The sequence below is a fragment of the Pteropus medius genome, unplaced genomic scaffold (assembly GCF_902729225.1).
Source record: "Pteropus medius unplaced genomic scaffold, Ma_sr-lr_union100, whole genome shotgun sequence".
NCBI classification, from domain to species: domain Eukaryota; kingdom Metazoa; phylum Chordata; class Mammalia; order Chiroptera; family Pteropodidae; genus Pteropus; species Pteropus medius.
Genome location: NW_024351647.1, coordinates 968,001 through 987,468, shown reverse-complemented (window position 1 = coordinate 987,468; position 19,468 = coordinate 968,001). Strand labels below are relative to the sequence as shown.

The 19,468-nt window shown below is 53.1% G+C and overlaps 1 protein-coding gene across 1 annotated transcript; it reads right to left on the bottom strand.

Annotated features, from left to right (window-relative positions):
* Positions 1 to 340: 340 nt before the first annotated feature.
* Positions 341 to 19,468, bottom strand: PLCB2 (phospholipase C beta 2). The gene is made up of 31 exons (XM_039843908.1): positions 19,103 to 19,468; positions 15,711 to 15,788; positions 14,949 to 15,017; positions 14,208 to 14,348; positions 13,993 to 14,072; positions 13,851 to 13,904; positions 13,669 to 13,744; positions 11,064 to 11,164; positions 10,741 to 10,907; positions 10,502 to 10,648; positions 10,167 to 10,324; positions 9,818 to 9,900; positions 9,518 to 9,602; positions 8,819 to 8,984; positions 8,570 to 8,673; positions 8,353 to 8,449; positions 7,260 to 7,344; positions 7,003 to 7,127; positions 6,329 to 6,483; positions 5,653 to 5,817; positions 4,968 to 5,067; positions 4,326 to 4,430; positions 4,063 to 4,157; positions 3,853 to 3,928; positions 3,234 to 3,459; positions 2,977 to 3,142; positions 2,786 to 2,862; positions 2,602 to 2,697; positions 2,030 to 2,087; positions 1,214 to 1,300; positions 341 to 847 (listed from the first exon to the last, which is right to left on the bottom strand). Exons 1-31 carry the CDS (start codon positions 19,184 to 19,186, stop codon positions 644 to 646), a joined length of 3,510 nt encoding a protein of 1,169 aa, XP_039699842.1. The 5' UTR covers positions 19,187 to 19,468; the 3' UTR covers positions 341 to 643.

Here is a 19,468-nt window from a genome sequence, read left to right as displayed (position 1 = left end):
CAGTCTCTGTATCAGGGAGCTGACAAGGAGGCCAACTCAGGGCAGGCCTGAGGTGGGGCCTAGAAGCTTGGGTGAGCTGCCTGCCTTACTGCAGAAGGGTTTAGAGGTTGGTCCTGCTTAAATTACAGGCACTAGAGTGGAGGTTCCATGTGGCCAGGCCTAACTCTCCAGGTGAGGAATCTGAGTCCAGAGCGGGGCACCACTAGTTGCATATTAGGAAAGGTAGGAAAGGCAGAGTGGGGCCAGGACCCCATTTCTTGCCTCCTAGTCCACTAAGTTTTGGGGGCTTTTTATGTTTTTTGTTTTTGTTTTTTGGGGTTCTGTTTTTTGTTTTTTGTTTTTTTGTTTTTTGCCCTCAACAAATATGTGACACTCACTCAAGGTGGAAGAGAAGGATGAGGAGCAGAAAGTCAACTTGGAGAGAACCTCAAGGCTTGAGATGGGCCACCGCCCTGATGGTATCTGGTACATGCCTCCTCTGCTAGCCTGGCTGTTGAGAAGGGGACTCCCAGATCCCAGGGAGCCTCAGCTTCCTACAGCCTCAGAGTGCTGGGGCTGCTGGGGCCTTTTCTCTTGGAGAGATAGAGCCCCATCCCAGAGAAGGGTGAACGTCCTTGCAGAATATCTCAGTTGGATGGGGGTATCAGAAATGGCTCTCTTGGGTGTCTATTTTTGCTGTAAGTGGGTCCTGTTCACACAGCTCCCCAGAGGCCCCACAGGGGGTCTCAGGCTTGTCCTCAGTCTCAGAAGGGAAGCACGCCCTGAAGCAGGTCTTCAATGACTCCTTCACCTCAGCCTCCAGGCCCTTCATCCTGGCCTCATATTCTGTCAGTGCCTCCTGCTGGAACTGTGGAGACAGCAAGGACCACCGCCTAGCTCGGGGGTGCCACCTGCCTACTCTCCCTCCCCTGGACAGTGGAACAAGGAGATGGTCTTTTCAGAGCTTCCAGGAAATAAGGGTGGGATGTGGGGCATAGTGGAGCCCATCCGGAAGCCTCTCAGGAGTGGGGGTGCCAACCAAGCAAAGAGATCTGCAGAGCTATCTTATTTGAAAAGGCCCCGGGACCCCATGGGAACCAGAACCTATGACCCACTGGTGAGAGGTGAGCCTCCACTCCCCTGAACTCCTGACTGGCAGCTCCCAGGAGCAGGACCCTCTTTATACCCTGGAGCCAGGCTAACTTCTGGGAGCCAGGGCGGTGGTCACTGTCACCTGCTTTTCCATCTCCCGGATCTGTTCCAGGCAAGCTGCCTGCTTCTCCTCCAGCTTCTCCTGATGCCTCTCCAGGTTCTCTGTCATCTGGGTGACAGTAAGAGGCAGGGAATCAGGACAGCAAGGACAGGCAGTCTGGGTTGGCAACCAGCTACAATCGCAGTTAACCAGCTGTAAGACTGCACAAATTCCTTAACCCATGAACATATCTTTTTATTTGTAAAATGAGGTTAATAGTACCGGTCTCTCTGGAATGTGAAGAATTACATGAGACAGTTTATGTGAAGCCCCTGGCTTAGTGTCTGGGACAAGGTCAGGACTCAGTAGCTGGTAGTTCTGTTACAGTTGTTAATAATCCCCAGGGGAGATTTAGGTCCATTCTCAGCAAGGCTTTTCTTCCTCTTCCAACTCCTTGGAGCCTCAGGAAGCTCCTCTTGCTCCCTCTCACCCACCCACCCCAATCCCATCCTCCCCCCTCACCTCCCCGCCCTCCCCCCAGCCAGCTAGCGCATATCATTTTCATCCAGGACACCTGGCCAGAGACAGACTCCTTTAGGCTGGTACCTCAACCTCCACAGAAAGACCAGAACCTCAGGCTGGCCTTGGAGCCCCTCCTCCCCTGGACTGACTCCTCCCATCCCTAGCTGTATGGGCTTCTCTGGACAGTGTATCTCCTAAGGGCAAAATAAAGGCCCAAAGCCACCTTTTCTCTCCTATGGAGAGCATGCATGCGTGTTAGTGTGTGCTCAAGCATGCGTGTTAGTGTGTGCTCAAGCATGCGTGGTATGTGTTTGGGAAGGATACAGCTTTACCCACCTGTTTGACGACCTGCACCACGTCCTGGATATGGGAGTTGTTAATCTCTCTTTTCAACCTGTTGGGGTGATCAGAGTTTCAGGGAGGGCTGGAGGCCCCTAGGCAAGACTCCTCGGAGTGTAGGCAAAGTGAGAAAAACATCTGCCGAAGGGACAGAAACCAGCCAGAGTTGTGAGCATGGGGACCCAAGGAGGGTTTGAGGGGCCATTGAAAGCCCCAGGGGCTCTGTAAATAAAGAGGTTCCTCACTAACTCGCACCATTCTTCAAGCATGCATGGGGAAGCACATGCGGGAAGCTGCTGTCTCAAGGTTTCACCTCTCTCTTTGTATGCTTGATTTTCCCTTAAATTCTCCTCTCTGCTCAAATAATATTGGCATCTGTGTTTTGCCTGAGGACACGCTGATCAGAGGTGACAGAAGTTAGATAACTTTCAAGAGCCATGAGACAGGCATATCTTTGGGAATTGAGTCAGGATCCACTTGTAGGAAGGCCCCTTCCCACCTGGAGTGGTTCCTGCTCAGCACTGGGCCTGGAGTTTGAGTCCTGGGCCTCTCTCTCCTCAGGGACTCACCTCTCCTGGGCCATCTTGTCCGTGGTAACCTTGACCATGGCCTGGATCCGCTCCAGCCTCTTGGCCTCCAGCTTTTTCTTCATCTCTTTAGTGTCACTGCAGAGAGACAAGCATCAGAGATGATTTATGGGACCTGAGCCCTTTTGGGAGATGAGAGTCAGATATGAGAGGGGAGCAGTCATACCTCTCTGAGGTCTCCTTGAGAGTCTTAAGCTCTGCAGCCTGTTTCTCTCTAGCCAGCTCCATCATCTTGGTGATTTGCTGAAGGGAGAGAAAGGATGGGTTTGGCAGATGTGCTTAGCATGAAGTCTTTTGTTGTGCGCAGGGTGTGGGCTTGGTTAGGTGGTCGCTTCTTCCCCACCCCCACTCTGGCACCTCAGCCACGTGCTGCTCCTTGCGCTTCAGGATACACTCGTATTGCTCCTCGCCCTGCTGCAGCAGCTCCAGCTCCAGCCTGTCCCTCAGCTCGCGCACACGCAGGTCCGTGCCCTCGGGACCCTCACCCGGTGCTGCCCCAGCGTTCTCCTCGCAGGGCAGAGTCCTGCGGAGGCCACGTAAGACTGGCACTGAGCCCTCAGCCCCCCGCCCCCGCCCCCGCACCGCGGAAGGCAGGATGCTGCCGCCACCCTTACCTTTTCTTGCGGGAGCCCTTGCCCGGACCGAGCCTACGGCCCCCGCAGCCGACCTCCGCGCCCAGTGGCCCAAGCTCCGCCAGCTGCGCGGTGCCCCTCTGCAGCAGCTCCTCCCAGCGCCGCGCACCGCGCCGCTCAAGCTCTCGCAGTTCCTTCTCATGCCGCCGCTGCAGCTTCACGACGCCCTTCGACTCTCGTAGCTCCTCCGGGCTGGTAGTCCGCAGCTCTGTGGGGACCCAGGTGAGGCGCCCCACCGCCCAGGAGCTCCCCACGAGCCTTGGGCTCTCCCCAAGCTCGTACCCAAGACCACTAGGCCTCAGCAGGCTTTACCCGCAGCATCTTTCGTGGCCTCCTCCCTGGCCCTGACCCCAGCTGCTGCAAGAGCCACAGGACAGGCTGACATGTGCCCTGGGGTCCCCGGGTCAGTTCTATTCTTCCCCTGCCCGCCAGGGGAGGCAGTATGGACCTCCTGCAGCACAGTTGCTTGGTGCTAAGGCTTCAGACACAGTGTTCCCTCCCCAGGTTAGAGTGTTAATTTTTTAAGCACATTTTTGGAATGTGGTTACAGCGAAAGAAGTCGAGACCCTTCCAGTAGGTGGGAGGACACTGTAGTACATACCTGCTGATCCATTGCTTGTTGGGGCAGCTGCCCCATTGACCTGGCTGGCAACTGGACTCCCCAGAGGGAAAGGCTTCTGTGTAGGGAGAGTGGATTCTTGGCTCAAATGGCCCTCTCTCCCTAAGTGGGTAAATCTTCCCCCTCCCTCATCTTCCCACTGAGAAAGCAACGCTCCTGGGGGCCCTTGGCAATGGACCCAGCAACACAGACCTCAGGCAGACCTCCCGTGGCTTCCTTGAGCTTCACAGACTTCTTATCTTGGGCACTGAAGAACTTGATGGGATTGGTAAGGGCCACGGTGAGATCTGGGTGCACAGGGGCGTCATGAGCCTGATATGGAGATATACCTGGAAGGCTCCCTGATCCTCACCAATGCTGGGATACCCTGGCCTGCCCCACTCTGGAGGCTGGCTTGAGGAGTAGGGAGGGAAAAAGGACAGCTCCGGGCTCCCAGCATTCCATAGGCCTCCTACCTGCCCACCTGTCAGGTACATAGTCCTTCAATTCCAGGAAGACAAAGAGTGAAGGCATGGTGAGGGGCATGTTGCTCTCACTGTGCAGGCACAGATGGTGGTATCCTGTCGGGCATGATGGGGTGGGCAGTGAGCAGAGCCCATTGCAGCCAGCACTGCAGGTGAGCAGTCAAGTAGTCAAGACTTCTGACTTTAGAGTCAGAGACCAGGGCCCAAGTCTGGTTCTGCACCTTCTTGGCTATGTGACCTTGGGCGGGTTACTTTAAATCTCTGAGACTTTTCTCATCTGTGAAATGAGGATAATAGTGTCTACCTTATGCAGTTATTGTTAAGATTAAGTGAGAGTATGTTATAAGCCCTTAAAGCATTTTAAGTGCCCAATAAATGTCAGCTACTTGGGAAACTGCCCCAGTAGTTCCAGAAAATTACAGACGTTCTCTTAGCTGGGCAGAGTCCCCACCTCTGTCAGTATCCTAAAGTGGTACTATTCCTGCCCCCACTCTTTAGAGCTGATAACATGAGAGTGTTAAGTAAGGTCTCAGGACCACCTCCGCGAAGCTGCCTCACCCTCTGGACAGGCCCCTGAAGATGGCCTTGGTCTCAGACCTGCTTGGAACAGCAAAGAAGGACCCATAACCTTACCAGAATTCAAGGCGTTGATGGGGATGATGCGGTGTCCGAGAAACTTGTTGCCTTCCTCCATCACAGCCACCCTGAGGGAGGCCAACTCAGGCATCAAGATCTGGGGAGAGTTCAGGACAGGACAAGCTGGGAAGGGGAGAGGGTGGCCAAGCTGCCCCACTCCCTGGTTCCAGAAGTCTAGGGTCAGTGTGAGAACATAGCAGGTATGACCAGATTTGGTAAGAACAGAGGGCACAGTCTAGGCAACACACGTAGACATCCTCACAGCTCTGGCCATGGTCAATCCACACAAGAGAAAAGGGCTAGATATGCAGCCCAGGGCTCTGGGGATCCTGGTACAGACAGCCTGTGGCAGCTTTGCCAAAAGTATCCAGTGGGGGTAAAAGACCCCTGTGATCCCATGGGACTCTGCACCCTGGTCTGGGAGTTCACGTTTCTGCCTCTGATCCTAACATGAACATGCATGCACGCTCACACACCGGCACATGTACACACTCAAAACCTGCCCACCAAGTACATTTCTGTAAACTTGCCGTTTGGACTCTGGAAACTCGGGAGGGCACAGAGTGAGCGGTGGGGAGAGGAGAAGTATCAAGGAACTCCCTTTATGTATTTCCTCTTTTCTATAAAGAGAAGCCAGGAACTAGGGATGGACCACAGCCCCTGACCTGCCCTAGCCCCCTACCTTCTCAAAGACAAAGGGCTCCTCCTTCCAGACAGGGTTGATGGAGTTGGTACTGGGCGACAGCTTGGTGCGATAGCGCCGCTTGGGGTCCCCAGGAAGGCCAAACAGCTCCACTTCCACATAGGTGCGCACACTGCGTTCTGACAGGAACTGCCCAGAGATTACCTGGAGGTGGGGACCAGGGGAGGCCAGCATCAGCTGCCCCACCCAGGCCACTCCCCAGCACCTGGGGTCTCCAGCTCATCTAGCTGAAGCATCCATTCTTGGGTACTGTGAAGAGCCCCACTCAGCTCTGGCTACCGAGTAGAGGCTGTGTGGCTCAAGGGTTAAAGCTAAGCTCTGATAACCAGGGTGCTTTCAGAATTCAGGGAAGTAGTGTGGTCTCCCCATCTCTCTCCCTCAGGGCCTGGGGCTCCTGCTGCCCTACTCTGCCCACTCTTCTCCCTTCCCCCATCCTAGCCTCAGCCCTTCCCCTTGGTTTCCATAGGGACCAAGAGGCAGCCTCCAGTGCTGAGGAGGAGGCAGTTTCCAAGGCAACTTGCTACTGCACGAACTGGCTGGGGCTGAAGTTTCCATGATATCAGGGGAGGGGGTTGGGAATGGAGGAGTGGGGCTCCTGTGTCTTTCTCCTCAAGGCCGCAGCCCTCCCAGCCACTTGTTTGCCTCAGGGTCTTGCCGTAATGGAAAGGGTGGTGGCTACCACCACGTCAATGCGGTCCACCGAGAATGGGTTGTACTGCTTGTCCGGCCGACGCATAAACTCATGCTTGAGGAGGTAGCCGCTCTGCCCATTGAACTCAAACAGCGCCATGTTCTGCTGCATAGGCAGGTCTGGGGGGACAAGGGCACTGGATGAGGAAGGCCCTGCTCTGCGTCTGCACCAAGTCTCTGTTTCCTCATTTCCCAGCCTTTCCCCTGTCTTGTGAATGGGGAGGTTGAGTAGACTGTTGGCATGAGGGTTTCTCATGTCTCAGCCTGCTTTCTTTGGGTGTCTCATCTCTCAGAAAGGGCCCACAACCTGGAGTCAGCAGGACCAAGGCCACAACCAGATCTCAGGCTCACAGGGGGAGTAGAGGCCAGTAGAGCAGGTGTTCCCGCAGATCCACCCAGAGAGCAGCCAGAACCCATGCAAGCACCCTGGGATCTTCACATACATACTCGTATACGTGCAGTCATATAGGCATGAGCTAATTCATTTCTGTCCCTAAATGCTCACACACCTGCACGTGCTCCCAGAGCCCAAACAAACATCTGGACACCATGGTCTATTCTATTCATCCCCCCACGAAGGGATGGGATGAAGGTGGGAGGGGCAGAGAAGGCTTCTTAAGGGCCTGGGAGTGCCCTCACCCATCGTCTGGAAGTTGAGGGCGACCATCTGGCAACCAGCATTCCAAAACATCTGGGGCATGTAGTTGGAGGAGTCCATGCGGGTTCCCTTGGGATAAATGCGGCTCATCTGGCGCTTGTTGTAGCTGTTCCAGAGTATAGGAGGCCGAGGCTGCCTGCACCAGGAGGACCCAACAGCACCCACCCCTGACCCGTGAGCACTGTCCCCCTCCCTCCACCTCAACCAGGGACCCAGGCTACTGAGGCCTCAAGGATACTCCACAAACTGCACTGTGGCCTTGGAGAGCAGATCATAAGCCTTGAGCTCGGTGAATGAGGAGATGACATAACTTCGGTTCTTCTCTATGTAGGGGGGAAAGAGGAGTGGGAGTCCTCGTCAGGCTGTGCCCTCCCTCAGACCTGCCCTCCTCTTTGGCGTGGCTCCCTCCAGCACAGAATTGCCTCCAACATAGCAACATAGTGAAGCCTGAGGGTTCAGGAGCCAACCCCAGGGGGCAGGGGGGATGTGCAGATCTGTGTGGGTAACAATGCATGCTGGGAGATATGCACAGGGATGGGGTGTGTGTCAGTCTCAAGGGTGAGGAGTGCTTGCCCTGGGTGGGTGCAGAGGGTGTGGGAACATGCTAGGATGAGCCCAGGGGGTCAGGAACATGCTGTAATGGGCAGCGCCTAAAGCACACCCGCTCTGCTGAACGAGACGGGTGGAGGTGGGGGTGAGAGGTACACACCAAGAGTGCTATCTATCATGGATGGGCACAGGTAGGGGTGAGGGCTGTGGGTTCAGGGGTGAGGAGTCAAGGTGGCAGAGGTATACACCATGAACCAGTATATACAGAAAGAGGTGTTCATATTGGAAACATGCGCAGAGAGTGGGAGGAAGGCACTGTGTGTCTGTCCCGAGAAGATAAATAGCATAGTGTGCACAGAAAGGGAAGGGTAAAAGGAGCAGATGTGCACTGGCTGGTTTCTCTGCCTTCCACCCTCTCCCAGAGGCTATGTCACGGGGCCTGGGCTTTTGGGCTTGGGAGCCGCAGAACCTGCAGAAGGCTGCAGGAGCCCCAGGCCAGCCTAACTAAGGTGGCCTGTCACCGACACACTCCAGAGCATTCTGCTTGGTGCCAAGTTCCTGAGTACTGTGCCAGGAAATGGGAGCCACTGCCACTTAAACAAGCCCTTTGCCTGACTCCTCTGCTGAATATTTATAGACAGTCCTCAGTCCAAGGAAGGAGGAGGACTCTCCTTCCTCCTACCCCCACCTCTCAAGCTGCCTGGTGTCACAACACACTTCCTAAGGGCCTTCCCCTGAATCTAGCTGAACCTCCAGCTTACCACCACCTCATGCTAACTTACGGGCAGAGAACTCGAAGGAGATGAACTTGGCGGGCTGAATGTAGTTGACTAGGCTGGACATCTCCTCATAAGCTGTCACCTCCAGGCCCGCTGTGCCCTAGGGAGGAAAGAGGAGGGCGGAGAAGAGAGTAATAAGCACAGGGACATTGCCCACTCCCTCACCCGAAGGGCTCTGCAGTGGAGGTGGCAGAAAGGGTTCAGGGCTGTCCCCACACACCTCATCTGACTGCAACTTCTTTATCTCTTCTTCATCCAGGCTTCCCGACTCCTCTTCCTCTTCCACCTCCTCCTCCAGCTCAGCCCCTTCCTCACCGGTCCACACTGCCACACACAGTTCCATCAGCAGTGGGGATGGGGCAACCTCCTACCAGTCTGGATCCCCAGCACATCCACTCCAGGCCCAGCCTTCCTCTCCCATTCCACACACTTCCCCATCCCTAGCCCCATTCCTCCCAGGCTGATTCACCTGTGTCTCCACCCACAGGGGCACTGGGTGGGCAGCTGCCCTCAGCCTCTCCACCTGGCTGCTCTGTGCTGGGGGATGCTGGGCCAGAAAACTGATTCTTCTTATTCTTGATGAGGATCTTGCCACGGAGATCCTCTGGGCTGGGCAGGGGGGTGCCTGGTTTCAGCTGTGGGAGAGTAGGGAGGGTCAGCATCATCTCCTCACCTTCAGGGTGTACCCTAAGTTTCTTCATACCAAGCTGTGCTCCATCTACCGCTGCTTACTTTTCCAGCCTCACCTCTCATCACTCCCCCACATATGCTAAACCCCTGCCTGACCTGACTGACTTCAGTTCCTCAGTGATGCTCTCTCTCACCTGTTCAGTCTGTCTAGAACTCCCTTTCTCCAATGTCACTAACGTAAATCCAATATTTCCCTCCGTTTCAGCTTAGCCATCACTTCCTCCAGGAAGCCTTCCCTGATCCCGAGACCAGATCATAATTCCCCAAGTACTCCCATAGCAGTCACTGGTTGTCAAGGCCGGGTTCCTTATCTGTCTCCCCACTAGAGGGTAAGTAGTCTGAGGGCTGGGACTGCATCTTTGTTGCTAATGTACCCCTAAAGCTCAGCGCAGTGCCTGACATGTGGTTAACCTAGCCTCCACCACACCTGAGGTCCCCAGCCCCCGGGCCCAGATGCCCCACAGACAAGTTCACTCACAGGGAACTTTTCCAGGGGCTCTGTGAGCAGCATATCGCCAAACATCACCCGGCAGTACTCGGCCATCTTGGCTTGTTGGCGGGGTCTGTAAGGAGCAGAAGTGGGGTGTGGTTCAGCAGCTCTGCCCTCATCTTGGTCATCTTTCTGGGCCCCTGATCTGGGACATCAGGGGGACTGGAGTTTGAGGAAGCAGGGACACAAGCAGGAGAGCCTGAGGTCCTGAGGAAATTGTATTGAGACCAAAGGGCATGGCTAGAGGCTGGGGACAGTTGAGGGCAAGGCATGGGTCTGGACACTCACGAGTCCACGTGGTTTTCAAATGACAGAATGACAGGATATGGGGAGGTCTTAAAGGCACTTTCTGCAATCGCTTCAATTGCTTCCTGGAGGAGACGGGGACTCGATGGAGAGGAGGACAGTGCTCCAGGCTTCCCCTCCCCCAATGATATCCTTCTCCACTCCCCAGTTTCAACCACACATAGAACTGGAGGATGACTATTGACTCCCTTTGGTCCCCTCTAGTCCCCATGCCAGTCTGAGGCCTCCCAGATGCTTCTCTCTGCTTCATGCTCCCCCACCCCCAGAAAGCTTGGGGACGAGGGCCCTTCCCTAATGCCTCCACCACCAGCCTCCACACTCTGAGTCTTACCTTGAAGTAAATATCTGTGGTCATGGTGAAGCCATGGGTGATAATAGGCTCCTCATCGGGGGGCTTCCCCTTCCAGCAGTCCAGCTCCACACAGCGGCAGCCAGCTAGCAGCACCTGGCGATACATCTCAGCCGAGGAAAGGCCTGAGAACTGGCCAGCTGAGTCAGAGCAAGGGGAAGAGCAGGGGCTTCATTTAAGGGCTGTTCTGCTCTCCCCCATCCCACTCCAGGATGGTCTGTCCTATTGGCAACCCGAGGGCAGCCCCATGAGGAATTCCAGGAACAGGAGCAGCCCCCATAAAAGGAGAAGTCAGCAGTGAGGTGGCCAGGGCCTACCTGTCAGGTAGGTGTTGTGTGAGGAGTTGATGAAGTAATGATTGAGTGGCTGTGTCATGTCATGGTGGAGCAGCAGCTTGTCCTGGGCCAGCACACTATTCTCAGGCCCACAGAGAAACCATACCATGCCCTCAGGTGACAGCTGGCCTGGGGAGGGCAGGGGATGACTGTCAAGGCCACAGTCCAGTGGCCAGAGCAGGACAGGCCCACAGGGGGTAAAGGGTTCCCTTGGTCCTCACCCCTCTGCACGTTGATACCACTGGGCTCATACTTGTCAATGAGGCCCTGCACCTGGTCAGACCGCGCTTTCGGAAACAGTACGGAGTTGAGGCGGGAGTCCCTCTGTTTCTGGTTGATGAATGTGGTCAAGTGCTCCTTGGTCATGTAGGGTTTGGCCTTGGAATGGCTGCAAGCCAGAGAGAAGAGCACGAGTCTACATCCCCTAGGCTGGGGAACTCAGACAATCCCCCTTCTCCAGTGAAGCCACCTAATTGTCAGCATGGCAAGTGAGAATTTTAGCTACCACCTCTTCCCCATGTCCAGCCCAGCCCAGGAAGCTCACTAGGAAGTGAAGATCTCATCTATTTCTGGCCGAGGACAGAGGCTCATGAGGAAACTCTTGTAGACAGACTCTGGGAAGTCCTCAGGATTGATGGCATCATTCTGGGGAAACAGAGAGTCACCTGATCACTCCTATTCGACCCTCTCAGTGCTAAGAATCACCAACTAGGCCCAGCCTTGTACAAGGGAGCCTGGTAAGAGAGAGGGCTCTGGGCAGACAAAGAAGCATCAAGGACACGCTGAGTACCCACTTTTCAAGGCCCTGATTGCTGAGTAGAGAGCATGCTTAGCTGATTTGGATACTGGTTACTCTTTTGGCCGGGGCAGGATAGGAACTAAGAATGACCAGACTGGGGAGGAATTAAGTGACGCTGCTTGCCAAAGCAGTGGACTAGTTGTTGTTGTTGTTGTTGTTGTTGTTGTTTCAGTGGAGGACAAATTTTCAAAAAGAAGCAATTTGAATATAAAAAATATGGCTCACAACATAGCCTCAAGATGCATAAAGCAAAAACTGACAGAATTTAAAAGAGAAATGGACAAGTCAACAATAATAGTTAGAGACACCAAAAAGCACAAGAACAACAATAACAAAAAAAGATAAATTAGACTTCATCCAAATTAAAAACTTTTGTGCTTCAAAGTTTACCATCAGAAAGCTGAAAAGATCCACAGAATGGGAGAGAATATTTGCAAATCGGTATCCAAGAAGGGACAACTCAGCAGTGTAAAGATAAATAACCCAATTGAAAGAAGAGCAATGGATATAAATAGATATTGGTCCAAAGAAGATATTTAAACAACCCATAAGCATTTGAGAAGATACTCAATGTCAGTAGTCACTAAAGAAATACAAGTCAAAACCACAATGAGATACCACTTCATTCCTGCTAGGATGACTAAAATAAATTTTAAAAAGACAATAAGAAACGTTGGGTCTGCAGAGAAATTGAAACCCTCATACAATGTTGGTGGGATAGTAAAATGGTGTAGTCACTTCTGAAAACAGTTTGGAAGTTCCTCAAAATGTTAAATATAGAGTGACCATATGATCCAACAATTCCACCCCTAGGTATATACCCAAGGGAATTTAAAACATATATCCAGAAAAAATCATGTATAAGATGTTCATAGCAACATTATTCATAATAGCCAAAAAGTGGAAACAACCCAAATATTCACCAACTGATGCGTAGGTCAGCAAAATGTGATATATCCATACAATGGACTATTATTTGGCCATAAAAAAAGAGTGAAGTACTGATATGTGCTACAATATGGATAAACCTTGAAAACATTATGCTAAGTGAATGAAGCCTGACATTAAAGATCACATAATATATGATTCCATTTACATGAAATATCCAGAGTAGGCAAATCTATAGAAATAGAAAGTAGAGTAGTGGCATTTAGAGATTCTGTGCCTTTGCATTCTATCTCAGAAAAACCCATCAAATGTCCTCAAGGATCATACCGGAAGGCCAACATCAGTCTTACTTTGGAGCAGGAGAGCTAGACTAGATCTCCCTAAGACTAAATCTTGAACCCATCAGCTCCAAGCAAAGATGGGTCAGTGGCCCTTACTGGGAAACAGGAATTGCTGACAAATCAGGAGGATTTAGTAAATGTAGGAGTTCAGGAGGCAGGAGAAAAGGAGGGTGGAAGTGTACTGACAGCAGCTTTCAGTGCTTGCTACAGGGCCCAGAGCAGGAGCCTGCTCCCACCTTCTCCCCGACTCCGTGCTTACATCGCCTGTGGCTGAATGCACCCAGAGGTCACCAACTCCACAGAGCTGTGACTGTGGGGGAAGTATTCTTCCTGGAATTCATGGGGACATGTGATCAATGAGGTTTTAGTTTAATTATAATATTCCAAATTCTTACCAGGAGAAAAAACTGTATGGGGTGCAGGAGGTTCCCTGTATAAAGGCATGGCTAAGGGAGGACGGAGAGCTGAGATTCACTCCCCCAGCCAGGCATGAAACTGGGCTCGGGCCTGTGTCTACCTGCCCCAGAGGTCTCCTTTTTTTTGTAATTCATATAATGCACCTCATGGGATGACCCTACATACAACTTGTAATTAAAAAGTAATTACTTAACTAAAGAGAAAAATGTTTTCCTGTGTAGAGCTGAAGACTGTGTCTTGGCAGCTTCCACCCCTGGTTCTGTTCTTCACCCCACACCCTGAAGAACTAATACCTTCCCACAGCTTTCAGATCTCTGCAGACTGCCTCCTGTCCCTGCTGACCTTATCTTGCTCCTGCAGGCTGAAAACATTCATCTCCACGTCCATTCCAAGGCTGGAATGGGAATGCACCAATCCTTGCTGTTTGCTTTGAACACCACCCACTGCTCCCACAACCACCCAGAGATAGGGGTACAGACCGGCCTGCTAGAACCCTGGCACCTCACCCCCATCACCCTGGTACTGTTTCTGTGTATCAGAAACCAGTGGCTCTAAAATTAACTGGCTTTGGCACTGTTGACTGGAACTATGCTGTCATTCCTGCCCTCCTCACCCCCTACCAGGCCTTGCCAAGTTGCTCTCTGGTCAGAGCCAGCTCAGGTAAGAAGAATAGTAGGGTGTGCTAGGGAGGGGGAGCCACTCACCTTCCCTTTGGGGAGGTGGCAGGCACTGAGGGCAGCTTCTACCCGCTTGCGGTCAGCAGGAAACATCTGGAAAAAACTGAAGGAGCAGAGAAAGGCATCAGGCAAAGAGAGGAGTCAGGGCCTGGAGAGGGAAGGTTTTGGGGAGCTGGGAAGAAGTGTGGGGATGGGGAGGGGAGACTCACTTCTTCACAGGAATCTTCCCTTCAGGGTTGAGCTGCATCTTGAGCTTCACCAGGCTAGTGGGGCAGAAAGCAGCCTGTCAGGCCCTGGGGCTGGCACACTTAGCCCCGAAGGCTAAGGCCAGGCAGGCAGGCAGGCACTTACATCTTGTCCAGGAAGGTAATGCGGGGGGCATTAGCTGTCAGCGGATGCTTGACCAGAGCCAGTACATCTTCAGCCCAGTTCTGCAGGACCCCAGAGCACAGTAGTCAGACCCCTGACCTTAAAAGTGCATGTACCACCCCATGGCCCAGACCTCTCTCTCAAAAAGTCTAGCCTATCCCAGTTGCCAATTCCCACGCCAGGTTTCCTCAGTGCACCTTGCCCACGTTCTCCTTGTAGGAGACAAAGTTGTGGAAGGTGAGGTCCACCATGTCGGGGCCAGACACCACAGTAAGTGTCTTCAGCAGGAAGTTGTTGTCAGGAAAGTCCATGTTGAAGACATCCCGGAGCTTCTGGCTCTGCAGCAATGGAGACATGGTTAGGACCATCCCTGCCCGCTGTGGCTCTCCTCATCCCTCCCTCTCAGCCACCTGAACTGTAGTCCACTGGGGTGAAATCCCATCCCCATCTTAGGAGCCACAGGCCTCAGCATCTTCCATCCCTGACTCCAGGAGCTGGGGCTGGGAGCAGGAGGCCCATAGGAAGAGGCTAACTAAGACTTTGCGACCTGGGAGTCCTGTGTGTCTTGTCACTTTTAATTTGAAGACAGATTCTTAGCTCCCAGTCTCAGGGAATCCTGCTCCCATCAATCTTTTCCTCTAATCTTCCTACCAGCATTAGGTAAATATAGTCAAACTAGTCAGGGGGTCAGGAGTGTGAGCAACACCTGCCAGATAGCCTGGGGTGCTCTAAGGGCAGGAGATAGCCTCATGACATCTCTTCTGATGGTACCCTGGCACCGAGGCCCCAGCAAGCCCTGGAGCAGCCATGCCCCTTCCTCATCTCAGAATGAAGCCTTGCTGCCCAGCCCAGGGACACTTCACCTTGTTCCAGAGATCAGGCTTCCCACCCCCTGAGAGACTCCTGCCTGCACTTGGGCTACTGCTGGGCCCACCTACCTTGGGAATCTTGGCAAACTTCCCAAAGCGGGTGTCACGGATGCTGGTGATATCCAGAAACTCCATCTCCTGGAAGGTGCCCCATGGGAGCAAATAGGAGATGTGGACAAAGAACAGGGTGGAGGGAACATCCATATCCATTCACATCTCAGACGACTGCCCTCTCTCGATGTCAAGACTGTGTAGGGCCACCCAGACCCCAGCCTTCCCTTCCCAGTGATCAGGTTCTCTTTACTCATGATGACCCTCCTCCCTTCCTCTCTGCTCATTCCTTCCCTGGCCATTCAAGTTACTCAAATTACTTGGGAAGCTGTAGCCTGCAGTCTCACCTCTACCATCCTGGACTCTCCCCAGGCTCCCGCTCCCTTCTTTCTGCTTGGGTGTTGAGGTCCTTCTCTGATTTCTCTAAGCCCTCAAGTTCACCCAGAACCACAAGCAGAGAATCAGCCTTCAGCTGCAGCCCTGTTCTCTCTCTCTCTCTCTCTCTCTCTCTCTCTCTCTCTCTCTCTCTCTCTCTCTCTCTCTCTCTCCACAGGATGCTAAGGCTGGAGCATCTGAGTGCAAGGCAGCCATGATTGGAGTAACTGCATCCTCCATTCCAAAGCAAATAGCCCCTACCTACAGGAGATCCCCCAAAGCCACCCTTCCAGGTCATTCTATACTCCCTAGCATCCACATCTCCACCTTCAAATCACCAAGAAGCTGCTTTAACTCAATGAATCAGTAGGAACTCAGGACCATGGTAGGTAGGGGCTGTCTCACCTTACTCTGATATGTCCAGTATAAGTAATAGCCCTTGGGGTCCACACGGAGGATAACTGGGGAGGCTATCGTTGTTTCCTGTGGAGAGAAGGAATCAGCACCCTTCTCTGAGACTTCAGGCCAAGCTCCCTTGGCCCACACCAGGGGTTTCAGAGCTCACCATCTCCCTAGCAGGTGGCCGTCCCAGGAATCTGCAGGCATTTCCCTTTGTTTTCCAGGGCTAAGGGCTAGGCATAAGCTTTAAAAGCTCTGGACCAGGGGTAGAGAGGGGTAGAGGATTGGAGATGGCATTTTCGCCTCTAAACCCCAAAGAGAAGTTCTCCCTCTAAACTCCAAACAGGGTCTTGACTCCCACCTCACCTTGTTTTCAAGGGCCGCAGCTCAGCCAAAGGTGTAGAATATCTCTCCCTAAGTCTCCATACTACCTCCAGGATTGCTCAGCACAGTGAGAGCCAAGAGCCCAACTCCTGTGCCTACGTCCAAAGCCCTGCACAACCTAGCAGCAACCTAGATTCCCACATACACAGTCCTCCCTTCCATGGACCACCCTCTATCCCATCCATTCAACTGTCTATAGCCACCAAGGGCATTCCACCTCCAAGCCTAAATACCCTCCCTTGCCTGAAACATCATCAAGGACCAGCCCAAGCCTCACTTCTTCTTTAAAGCCTTTTCTGAAACACACTGGGTGGGGACTGGATCTCAGACCTAGAAGCCCACCTGGAAAATCCCCAGGGACTCGTGGACTCCCAGGAAACAAGCCTGTACTAGACCACGAGCTCAGTGCTGCAGGTTTGCTGAAGGAGCGAGTGACTGATGAATATGAATGATAAATAAACTCACTTCTAAATTTCTGCTCTGTTCACAGAGCACACAGACTACCTTTGATTGTAATGGTCTTTGCATATATAACAAGATATTAAAATGGAAGTTTCCAACAATGCATGGTAGTTCTTGCATGCCAGACTAGACCAAATGCAGAATTTATAAAGGAAATAATCTCTCCACTCCCCACCCCAACGCCAGCACCCCCCCCGCCCCGCCAAAAACAAAAATGTCTCTCAGATTAGGGGTGGTTGAAGTAAGGAGGAAAGAGAACACTTTGTGAGGAAGCTAATTTTGGAAAAATCTGTGTTGTGAGTTGCATTCCCTTGCCTCTCCAATGGAGGATTGGGGGTGCCTGCCCCCCACTTTAAGTCTAGTAGGGGGTTTCAACTACGCTTGGAGAGTTTTTATTAACCCTGTCGTTGTGAGACACAGAGATGCAGGCATGCTAGATGATCCCAAACCCCAGAGTCTGTTGGGGCCATGAACACATATTTGCTGGGGTCCAGAGTGGGTCTGTGGAAGGAAGGGGCAAAGAGTCCAAAGCTACAGGAAGCTGAAGATGGTAACTGGATTTGGAGCGGCTGAAGAAGTCATTTCAACCAACCTTCTGAAATAAAGATGGTGAGAGGACTCTAAGCAAGAGATCCCTAGCTCAAGGGGGGCAGGGGTTGGGCGAGGCAGGAGGAGCGAGTCTCCCGAGAATCCTCAAAAATGTGTACCAGAAAATGAAAAGCCTACACCTCTACCAGGCTCAGAGAATACAAGCCAGCTGACAATAGCACCTGTTCAATAAGCACTTTGGCACCCCTTTCCCATCTCCCTCCCTACACCCCATCCCTGAGAAGAAGAGGACCAGGGAATCCCACCTGAAGCCTTTCCAGGGGGCCTGCAACCCATGTGAAACCATTGCTAGAGGGAGGAGGGGAGATATCATTCTAAATGAAGGTTGAAATTTTGAATGATAACTAGTTTCTGACATAAGCATTGTGAGGAAAAGTGGCCATAGAATTGACTATTCTCCAAGAGCTAATGGAATGTCTGTGACTGTCTGACTTTCCTTCCATGGGCAGGAGGAGAGCTTCTCTCACCAAATACATTGTAAAGGAGCATGGGAGACAAAATTAAGTTGGGAATTGATTATATCCTGTGCACTGTGCTTATTCAACATGGCACAACATTCTCAAGTCATCTGCCAACTGGGCCAAAAACAATCTGAGAGCAGAGCTCTGGCTCCCAGCTGTATGTGCCCAGTGACCAGGCTTGGGAGGTTCCTGCTCTTGGAAGTCAGAATCGAGGACTGCGCAGTACTCTGCATTGGAGAAGGGAACGGGACAACCAGTTACTCAGGCAATGGCTTGGAGAGAAGGCCATAAAGCATGTCCCCATCCTTAATGACCCTCTGCCTAGTCAGGTTACACAGAGGAACTGAGAGAGGCCACTTCACTTTTCATTCTGAGCCACTTCCCTCATTCCATAAGCTCCTGGGACATGCCACCACCATGCCACATTAACCACACACTCCTAAGAAAGCAGAAAGCATCTAGCAAGGGCCCCCTCCCCATAGTCATGGCAACTAGCTGATTCAGCCTAGTCCAGCCCTGAAGTCTGCCTTAACTCACAGACCCAGAACCCCCTCAACTCACCTGTAAGGAGGACTGGCCAGCCCTAAGGGCTCTCTCCCCACTTCACCCCCATTCCCGCAGAGACTGCATGTTCCCTCCCTGGGACCAATGCCTCTGACTCTCATACTGGGCCAGCCCGACGGCATCCTCTTTCTGAAGAAGGGGCCCCATATCATTCTCCTCGAATGCCCAAGAGGATCCCTGGCCTCTGGTGCCTGGGAAGACCAGAGGCTGAGAAGCACTCCCCAGTTTGGGAAGAAGCAGACACAGTGGAGACAGAGGTGCAAGGCAAAGCAGCGCCTTCCCCCTTCCCTTGCAGACAGGCAGGCGGCAGGCAGCCTGCCTGAGAGCAGCCAGCGGAAGCAGAAGTCAATGCACTCCCTCCCAGGCTCCTGGGAGCAGAAGCCTCCGATTCTCTCTTGGGATCCAGGGGCCTTTGGTGGCTGCCCCAGCAGCTCGGGGGAGAGCAGGGCTTCCCTGGTTCAGGATCAGGGGCAGGTGGGGAGGAGTTAAGGATTCCAGTCTTGGCCTGGCTCACCTCTGCTTCTAACTCTGCCTCAGCTCTAGGACACACTTTCCTCCTACTAAGGCTGGGACCAAGAGCAACAAATCTTGCTCTTCTTGGGGGCTTTGGGGAAGGACAGACCCAGACTCAAAGAAACTTCCTCCTGTGACCACCCAGGCCCCCACCCTCTTCTCATATCCACACACAGGGCCCTAGCCCCGGCAACCCAGGGACATATGCTTGGGGCACACACCCTCACCCCCAGGTTTGTTTATCAAGGCAGTTGTCAGCTGCCTGGCCCAACTACACAGGCACCTGGTCCTGGTAGACATAAACCAACCCACTCACCCTGGCAAAACCTATAGCAGCTTGCCCTCGCCCTCCCCCACTTCTGTCATCCCAGCGCCCCAGCAGCCCACAGCCCCTGCCCCACTCACATCATCCCATTTGATGAAGCGCTCCCCTTGGCTCAGATAGGCCTTCACCTTGGGGGGCAACAGGACAGGGTTGAGCAGAGACATGGTGCCAAGTATCCCTCTTTGGAGAAGCTGGATAAGCAGAGGAGTGCAGGAGGAGGGAGAGATGGAGGGCGGGCAGGAGGAGAGCCAAGCTGGGCTCACATGGCACCCGCCCTGAGCCAGTCCGGAAGTCTGGGTGCTCCACGGGTGGCAGTGTTGGGTGCAGAGCTGAGTGCTTCGGCCAGAGGCCCAGCTGCTTTTTAAATCAGCCTCCTCCCGTCTGCCTACAGTGGAGGCTGTGGTCACAGCTCCTCAGCTCCTGCCCAGGGAGGCTGGCTCCCCTCC